The sequence below is a fragment of the Leucopleurus acutus genome (genome assembly GCF_964270905.1).
Source record: "Leucopleurus acutus genome assembly, chromosome: 15".
Taxonomy (NCBI): domain Eukaryota; kingdom Metazoa; phylum Chordata; class Mammalia; order Artiodactyla; family Delphinidae; genus Leucopleurus; species Leucopleurus acutus.
In genome coordinates this window covers 70,946,832-70,956,723 of record NC_139157.1, presented here as the reverse complement: position 1 = coordinate 70,956,723, position 9,892 = coordinate 70,946,832, and the positions used below count along the sequence as shown (strand labels likewise).

Here is a 9,892-nt window from a genome sequence, read left to right as displayed (position 1 = left end):
GTAGGGAGAGGCAGGGGGCAGATGCATCCAGAATTTCTCTGCCAGCTGTCAGCCACCACGTTTTTGAAGTCTGCTGAGTAACTGAGTACTTTCTAGGAAATACCCAGGAAGGCATAAACCTTGATAATGTAGAGAAATTTGGGAGGTATGTCCTTTTGAGAAGGGAGGAGGAACCCTGTGTGTATGTGTGTGTGTGTGTGTGTGTGTGTGTGTGTGTGTGTGTAACATCTCTACCCTGAAGTGAGTGGCCAGGATCTCAGACTTCAAAGGTAAGATGCAGGCTCAAGTCAAAAGATAATAGCTAGGAGGACTAAAGTCTCAAGTCCTGGAAGCATTGCCTCTTTAACTGAAGAAAGTAATAATCCACACCTTCAAAAGAAGTTGCCGACTTAAAATGGATTCACAGAAAAGGAATCTGCAAACTTGAGAATTAAAGTGACGAGTGCAGGTAGAATGTGGTTTGCACGGAATCAATAGAAAAGAGCATGTGCTGGGAAGAAGACCATGTCAGCGTTTGTTAAGCACTGCCCTGGGAGGGGACCTTGGAGGTTCTGATTTTAGGGGTCAAACGTGATTCCTTGCTGGGATGTAGTGCCTTTTAGAAATGCTTTAGGAATATCCAGCTGGCTCTGGTCTAACCATGAGCCCGACTCATAACCTTGCAGACTCTCATTTGCTCTGTTTGGTCCTCCCCACGTAGATGCAGGTAAGCTGAGTGCACCGTCAGTTCTGATTGGGTGCCTGGTCAGACCTCTGCGCAATGAGGGAATTAAGCTTCTAAAGCTGTGCTTCTGCAGTTCTGACCTTGGGCTCCTCAGTGACCAGAATGTAGCCTGGCCGCACTTGACCTTTGGTCTTTTGGATGTCTTGGCTGGGAGAGAGAAAGGGTGATGGGTCAAGAGTGTGACTTCTCTGTTGTGATGGGAATAGTTGTTCCTAGGAATAGAAGGAAGAAAGGGATAAGAATAAGTAATTAATGAGACCTTCTTGGCCCAGGTCAGAATGGAGGTTGGCATCCTGGGTGGCATGCCCACTTTTGGAATTTGGGAATTGAACAGAAAGAAGATAGAATGACTGCAATTGGGAATTTTGATCTCAAATCCAAATGGGTCATTAGGTCTGCCTCCATACAAGCTGATCACCTTGGGTCTTTGGGTCTGTGGCCTGGCCAACAGCTGCTTGGAGTATCCTCCTGGCTGTGTTGTCAGTTTTGTGTGCGTGCGTGCACATGTGCTCATTTTTTAGGGTTTATAGGCGTCTTTTGGTTCTCTCTTTAATGTGCTAATCCCGTGCCTGAGTTGGTGGCCACTTGGAAAACTCACGTGCTGATGTCCACCCCTTAACATGGAAATGAAGGTCCAGGTCTAAGGAAACAGCTCCCCTGGCCCATGTACCCAACATGACCCACCAAGGCTATTGATGAAGAGTTTTCAGTCACTCCATATACATCTTCCCAAATTCAGGGAGGTGGAGAGAATTGCTTGACCTGTCCTTAAGAAGGCAAGAGGGTGCCCAGGAGTGGTGTGGGAATCTGGGTTGGAGGAGGAAAGACTGGATAATAGAAAGGAGAGATGAAAGTGTTGGGAAGGTGGGTGGGAGAAGAGGGCTATTTAGACTGCCGTGAGAGGTGTCTGGGACCTGCTAATAGCCCTCTCTGTTTGTATTTGAGGTCTTCCCTCCCTCTCCCACCCCCATAAGCTGGCCTAAGCTACCCTGTGCACACCTGGAAACGGTAAACTTCTTTTTCAGGTGGGGCTGTGAGGTGCAGTCATAATTTTTCATTATTGTTGTTGGCAAGACGCTCAAAAGATCAATTAGTCTCCATGCAGCTCTCGGAGGCTTGTTTGGGATACGTTTCCTCTGGAAGAAGTTATTTTTAGTGATGCTAATATTATGAAGAAACCTGACATTAAGAGAATCTCAGGAGGGGGAGTGCAGGAGAAGAGTGGGTGCAGAGGGCAGCCGCACACCGAGGTCTGCGTTTCCTGTTTGCCGCGTTCTGAAGAGAGCAGCTGTCTGATTCCAGCACCCTGTGAGTAAGCCTCAGTGCGCACCCCCTGCCTCTCCCTCAGTGCGTGTTAAGGCCCAGACATTCCTCACTGTGATGAGAATATCACCCTCTGGAGGCTGATACCCAGACATGCTGGCAGTTTCCAAATGGTGAAACAGTGCTAGCTTCTGTGTCTGCAAAGCTCAGAAAGGCAACCCTGGACTACGACAATGGACATTATACAAAATCCTGCCTTCTGTTTGTTGTTTGTCCTTGTGCGTGTGATGGCCCAAGCTGGTTGATCTGAGACTTGCATGAAAACATTACCTCATGGACTTTTTCAGGGGTGCGAGGTGAAAGCAGAAGCCAGAGGTTCTGTCCTCCAGATCTATCTCTGGAATTCAAGAACTGAGAGGAAATAGCCAGTGAAAACACAAGCCGCTCCTTTTATCTGAAGTCCTCCACAACGGTGTCTGCTTGGGTGGGAGCGGGGTGGCCGGCATCCTATTCTGCTTCCCCAGAGAACCTCTTGTCTCCAGGCATCTGTCAGGTGTCCTCTCTTAAAGGGCAGCCTTTCCACTCTCAGGACCTTTTCATCTATGGTCTCCCTCCATCCTTAAATAGTTCACTTAGAAGAACAGGAATGATGTAAGGGAGAGAAAAAGAAGGAATGAAAAGACACTCTCTCTGTGGTAGGTAAGTGGTTGATGCTTCTTGGTATCTGACTCTTATACAGATATTTTGCTTGCTAGTTCCTGGCTGGCCCTGTGCAGGTGGTGCTAATGCTTCTTCCTGAGCCGATAGGAAGACCCTCTGGCCCCATGGGCCTGGGCGGCCACGGATGGGGAACCACTGTGCACGGATGTGGAGAAGAGCATAGCCATGGGGAGTGATGCTCAGAGCATGGAAAACACTCTCTCATCTTTATTTTCTCCATTGTTTCATGTACTTTTTTCTATTTTCTATTTTTGACACCAGACGAAGCCCAGTGCCTCCCTCTGCTTATTACATTGGCTGTAATGCTGATTTCCAATAAAAATGATATGCTCAAACCAGACTTCATCGTATTTTCCTTAAAAAAAGAGACATTATTACCTTATTTTTGACTTGATGAAACATCATGAATCCCATGATGTACGTTTCTCATTATGATTTTTAAACCATTGAAACGAATGCCTTTTGACTTATGTTTTATTATAGTAATTTTATTCATTTGTCTAGACCACACAGATCAGTTAACCACATGGTGAAGTTGATAGGAACTGGCTGACAGGGGAGTTGGTGTTGTCTAAAGAATAAACCTAGGCTTTTCTATCCCAGACTAGCACTTCTTAGCTTATAATAATAGTGCTGGGTACTCTTGATTGACCTCAACCTGGGTCCTGGCTATGCACATTTCATGCAACATCACATTGAATCTTTACAGCAACTCCATGATGTAGGTACTGTTATCACCTTCATTCTCCTGATGGGAAAACAGAAGCTCAGATCATTTTTTTCCCATGGCTCTCAAGGCGGGGAGGGGTTGGTAAACTTTTTCTATAAAATATCAGAAAGTAAATGTTTTAGGTTTTTGCGGCTCTGCTATCTCTGTCACTACTACTCAGCTGTTATAGTGCTAGAGAAGACAAAAGATACAAAAACAAACGAGGGTAGCTGTGTTCCAATAAAGCCTTATTTATGGACTCTGATATTTGAATTTCACATAATTCTCTCAGGTCATGAAATAATATCATTGTTTTGATTTTTTTCCCCAACCGTTAAATATATTAAAATATTTTTCACTTGCAGGCTATACAAAAACAGGTAGTGGGCTGGATTTGATGATTCCGGTGTAGATGACAAGAGTATGCAGAGAAGGAGGGGTGGGTTAGGATGAAGTGGTAGGAGGAATACTCCTGCCGGAGAGAACAGTATGTGTGCCCATTCCAGGGCACAGCATGAAGTATTTGAGGAACTGCAAGAAATCCAAGTGCGGCTTGGTATAGGGAAGGAGGCAAGATGAGAGGAGACAGCAGGGCTCAAGCCATGACCTTGTAAGACATTTTAAGGATTTTAGACTTTGTCCTTGGAGCAATGGGAAGCCATTTAAAAGTACTAAGCAAAAGAGTGACAGGGTAATTTGTCTTTTTAAAAGATCTTTGGCTGATGTGTGGAGAATGGATTGCAACGGAGCCGTAAGAGTAGAAGCAGAAAAAGCAGGGGTCTCAAGAAGTGGGCCAGGTGGATGGTGATGGTGTCAATTAGTGACTGTAGCCAGACCACTTCCTGCCAACAACAGGAAGTCAGGACGGTCGGTTTTGCAGATGAGGAAAATGTGGCTGGGAGAGCTGAAGTGTCTTCCCTGGCAGCATAGCAAATGGAGAGAAAACAACGATGAAGACCCTCGTCTATTTCATCGTCGAGGGAAATCAACTCTTGTTCAAATACTAGAAGTGCCAAAGAAGATATGGTGGTAATGAGTTTATGTTATTTCTGTGCCGGTATTAGGAAGGTAACTGAATCCTTACTCAAAGGTCAGCTCTTCTTGACATTGGTGTAGCTTTCTTTCCCAAAGGACCATTGGCACATTCTCTTCTACCTTTGGAGGAGTGATTCGCCTGGGTGGGCACTCAGGGTCACCCTCTAACTCTGACACTGGCATGCGTCTCTGGGTCATAGCACACCATCTTTTGAACAATAGAATGTGAGGGGTTGGAGTCTGTTTCTATGGGGTCCAGGACTGGCCTGGGGAAGAACGGAAGACGGAAAGGTGAGACTCGTGCCTTGGGCCAGAGGGCTGCTGCTGGTTTTGCCTCAGTTTCTCTGGGGGTTGTGCCCTAATGGCAGTGGTGGGTGGTACTGCCCCATGGCGGGTGGGAGAAGGCGAGCTTCAGAAAGCTCTTGTGGAGTGGGATCTAGTGGTTATACTGCTCAGTGGATCTTGGTTTTGGCTGGTACTTTATTCGGATTTCCCCTTATATCACTGTTGTCACTTAGTGTTCTTTCCCCATTATGAGGGGAGGTCTCTGGAGTCCTGGTCTAGCATCTCCTCCTAGCCCACAATGTATGGTGCCTCACACACAGCAGATGCTCAGTACTGAATATTGGCTCTGTGCACCTGTTGCCTTTGGTATCCATGCTGCACAGTACAACCTCGTCTCACAAAGAAGTCAGCATTTTAAAATCTCAAATGATAACAAACAAGGCATTGGGACATCCTGAAAATAGGACAGATTTCAGGAGTTAGCAGTGACCAAGATAGGGATTCCACTGAGGATCTTCTCCAATGATGTGACTTTTGTTGTCCCCTTCTTTTTTCTCCACCCCTATTTCATAAGACATAGGTCCCATGTCTTTACTTTTGCATGGTAGGTGCCCAGTAGACATCTACTGGGCTTCTTCTCTTCTGATACTGATTTTAGTTATTCTCTGTAGGCTCTGCATAGGTGGTGACAGGTGATGTGGCTGAAGTCGTGAGCTCAGAGATTTTGATACCCTCTCCCCCTCCTTACTTCCTTCTTTCATCAGTTATTGGAAGTTGGTTATGTGCCAGGCACTGGGTTAAGTTCTGGGGGAACAACCATGAAAGAAGACATGGCCTCTGGTTGCAAATAATGCATACCAGTCTCGTGGAGAGATAAAAGGAAGTAATGGCCACTGGGAATGCAGGCAGCCAGGGAGGGCTGTCCCTGACCTGGTGGATAGGACCTCCCTGAGGCCGTTGCCTGCTGACCTCCTGAACGGGGTCAAGGACAATGTGGATGCGTTAACAGACTCTACACTCGCCTTTCTCCATTTCTGCAGGTGGAGATGTCTGCCCAGAGGTTAGTTTCTAATGGGACGTCCCATCAATCTGCATCTGATTCTGATTACACCTGGGAATATGAGTATTATGAGATTGGACCAGTTTCCTTTGAAGGACTGAAGGCTCACAAATGTAAGTCTTGTGCAATTCCCCATTGTACCCATGATGTGTGTTCGCTTTAACCTGTGAAATCGCCAGTGTTTACTTTTCCTGAACATTCTTTTTATAGAAATCTGTCCTCTACCCCCAAATCCCTGGAAAGCACCCCCTCCAAATGTAGGCTTATTGCTCAAGGATGTATAATATGAGTGACGAAGAACTTGAAAGATTCCCTTAGTGGCGGAACATGAATGTCACTTTCAAATTGAGATTTTAAAAAAATTAATGATGCCAGCTCTCCGAAACCATGTGAACATTTGGACCATCAAAAATGTGTACACAAATAGAATCTGGAACTCTAATTTGAAGAACCTTCTCTTGTAACAGTCCGCAACATCCTTTCAGCCCCACTGGGTTTCTGGGGCTGTGGAAAGCAGTCTGTCTGTGTGTGTTCGTAGTGATGGACCAGAATAGCCCGCAGTCATTCCCAGCTCTGTGTTATAGGCATGCGTTGTGCTTTGTGTTATTGGAGTGATTAATGATCCAGCACAGAGCAAGGAAATATAACTCTATGAAAGGTTACCGTCCACCTCCAGTCATAACTGCCTGCTGACTGGCCAGCAGGAAGCAGCTCAGTTTACTTAAACAGAGTTGACATGATAAGCAGAAAGTGCTGCCCACTACCGGGTCCTGTCGTGGTTACCCCATAAATGTTCCAGAGATGTTTGCTTGTTTCAGAATGAGTGTCTGCAGCACCATAAAAGTCGTAGGTTCTTATCTGGCTCAGCTTAATGGAACATGTTAGGAAATACAAGAGAGACTAGAATTGAAGATGCAAATGTGGCAAAGGAAATGCTTTCACTTCTTTTGTGTTTCCTGGCCGCTGCCACACTAAGCTGTCTTGGCATTCATGGTTCCTCACTCCTACTTGCAAAGTGGGCTTTCTATTTTTTTCAGCTTCATTGAGGTATACTTGACAAATAAAATTGTAATATATTTAAAGTATACAAAGTGATAATTTGATATATTTTATATATTGTGAAAAGATTCCCCCCCCCCCCGCCCCCGTCGAGTTAATTAACACATCCATCACCTCAGGTATGTATTTGTTTGATTGTTTATTCATTGGTGAGAACATTTAAGTTCTATTCCCTTGCAAATTTCAATTGTACGAAACAGTGTTATCAACTATACTTTCCATGTTATACATTAGATCCTTAGATCTTATTCATCTTATAGCTGAAAGTTTATACTCTTCTACCAACCTCTCCTGATTTCCCCAATCCCCCAGCCCCTGGCAACCACTTTTCTGCTCTATTTCTATGAGTTCGACTTCTTTTCTTTTTTTTAGAGTCTACATATAAGTGGTATCATGCACTATTTGTCTTTCTCTGTCTAGCTTATTTCGCTTCATATAATGCCCTCCAGTTTCACAAATCTTGTCATAAATGACAGTATTTCCTTCTTCTTAAAGGCCAAATAATACTCAAATATCTATTTATCTATCTGTCTATCTATAACATTTAATTAATCCATTCATCCATGAATAGACAGTTAGGTTGTTTCCATACCTTGGCTATTGTGAATAATGTTACAATGAACATGGGAGTATAGATAACCTCTTCAAGATAACGCTTTCATTTCCGTTGGATATATATCCAGAAATGGGAAAGCTGGATGATATGGTAGTTCTACTTTTAATTTCTTGAGGAAATTTCATGCTGTTTTTCATAGTGGCTGCACCAGTTACATTCCTACCCACAATGCACAAGGGCTCCCTTTTCTCCGCATCCTCACCAACAGTTGTTATCTCTTGTCTTTTTGGTAACAGACATTCTAACAGTGGTGAGATGATATCTCCTTGAGGTTTTGAATTGCATTTTTCTAAAGATTAGCAATGTTGACCACATTTTCATGTACCTGTGGACCATTTGGATATCTTCTTTGGAAAAATGTCTATTCAGGCCCTTTGCCCATTTTTAAATTGCATTGTTTTTTTGCTATTGAGTTGTATGAGTTCCTTGTATATTTTGGATATTAACCCCTTACCAGATATGTGATTTGCAAATGTTTTCTCATATTCCATAATTTGCCTTTTCATTTTGTCGATGGTTTCCTTTGCTGTACAGAGGCTTTTTTTTTTTTTTTTTTTGCACGGTACGAGGGCCTCTCACTGTTGTGGCCTCTCCCGCTGTGGAGCACAGGCTCCGGACACGCAGGCTCAGCGGCCATGGCTCACGGGCCCAGCCGCTCCGCGGCATGTGGGATCTTCCCGGACCGGGGCACGAACCCATGTGCCCTGCATCGGCAGGCGGACTCTCAACCACTGCGCCACCAGGGAAGCCCTGTGCAGAGGCTTTTTAGTTTGATGTACTCCCACTTGTTTATTTTTGCCTTTGTTCCCTTTGCTTTTGGTGTTAAATCCAAAAACTCATTGCCAAGAGTGATGTCAAGGAGCTTACCCCTATGTCTATGACCGTTATTTTGAATTCTCACTAAGGTCTGTTTCTGGAGATTTATCTTATTCTTTTGTTTGGAATATATTCCTCTATTTCTTCAGTCTCCTTGACTCTCTGTTTTGGTTTCTGTGCATTAGATAAAAGAGCCACCACTCCCAGTCTAGCAGAGTGGTCTTATATAGCAAATGAACCTTGTCATTCAGCCAGGCCTGAGATCTTAGTTTTCTCTCAAACTTGTGTGATTGTTCAAGCAAACTTATTTGTATTAGTAGCTCCTAGTAACTGAGGGTGTGTCCAGACCTGTCTGTGTCTGGAAGGAGAGGATTGTGGTCAGTGCCTAGATGCAGTCTGATTAGAAGCAGAACCTCAGGCAGCAGCTGCAGAGTAAATAGTTAAATTCTTCCCAGGGAGAAACTGGGAAATGGGCATTTTGTCTGCTCCTTCTGTGCTGAGCCTGGTGGAGAGCCATGGAAGGGTGCTGTCAGGCTTTTTAAGAACTACAGTCCTGTCGGACTCGTGGCTATCAGAGCTAGGATGTCAGGCAGTCCCTTGGACAGCAGCTGCAAAAGCTGGGGCGCCAGACTTGTATAAAAGCTCCTTCCAGGGAGATACTGACAACTTGGTTTTTTATTATTGGAGTGGGCTAGAGGAAGAAGGCAGGGAAGTATCCATTGGCTTCACTGGTCCCTGGGAAGGATCACAGCTGGCCCCTAGATGCCTGATAAATTAGAAGTCTGGCCCTCAGGCATCATCTTCTAAAGTAAGCAGATAAACCCCTTTCAGAGAAAGACTGGGAAATGGGTGTTTCTGCCTGCTCCCCCTGCACTGAGCCCTGGGGAGATAGTCATGTGTGCTCATGAAGAACTGCTCCTTTGTTTGCTATAACCTTGGATTCTCATGGACACAAGCCCTGTCTGCTTTCAGAGCTAGATGTTTAGGAGGCTTGTCTCTCTAGTGGGAGTCTTTTATTTTTAATTGAGGTAAAATTGGTACATAACATTATGTAAGTGTCAGGTGTACAAAATTATATTTAACATCTGTGTACACTACAAAGTGATCATCACCAAAGGTCTAGTTATCCACCATCACCATACAGTTGACCCCTTTTACCCATTTCACCTGTCCCCTAACTCCCTTCCCCTCTGATAACCACTGATCTGTTTTCTGTGTCTATCAATTTTTTGTTTGTTTTGTTAGTTTGTTTTAGATTCCACATATGAGTGAAATTATACAGTATTTGTCTTTCTCTAGTGTATTTTCTTTTCTCTAGTGTATTTCACTTAACATAATACCCTCACGGTCTATCTATATTGTCTCAAATGGCAACACTGCATTCTTTTTTATGACTGAGTAATATTCCATTTTCTCTGTGTGTTTGTACCATCTTCATTATCCATTCATCCACTGATGGACACTTAGGTTGTTTCCAAATCTTTGCTATTATAAATAATGCTGTGGATTGGTTCAAGATGGCAGAGTAGAAGGACGTGTTCTCACTCCCTCTTGTGAGAGCACTGGAATCACAACTAACTGCTGAACAGTCATCGACAGGAAGAT

General features: G+C 44.3%; 1 protein-coding gene across 1 annotated transcript in view; it reads left to right on the top strand.

Annotated features, from left to right (window-relative positions):
* Nucleotides 1-5,782: 5,782 nt before the first annotated feature.
* The window catches only part of MRAP2 (melanocortin 2 receptor accessory protein 2), a gene marked incomplete at both ends in the record, with an annotated part of 39,201 nt that continues 35,091 nt past the window's right edge, over nucleotides 5,783-9,892 (top strand). The window contains one exon of the mRNA XM_082855552.1: nucleotides 5,783-5,909. Within this exon, the coding sequence (XP_082711678.1) occupies nucleotides 5,783-5,909 (127 nt within the window). The remainder of the gene's footprint in view (nucleotides 5,910-9,892) is intronic.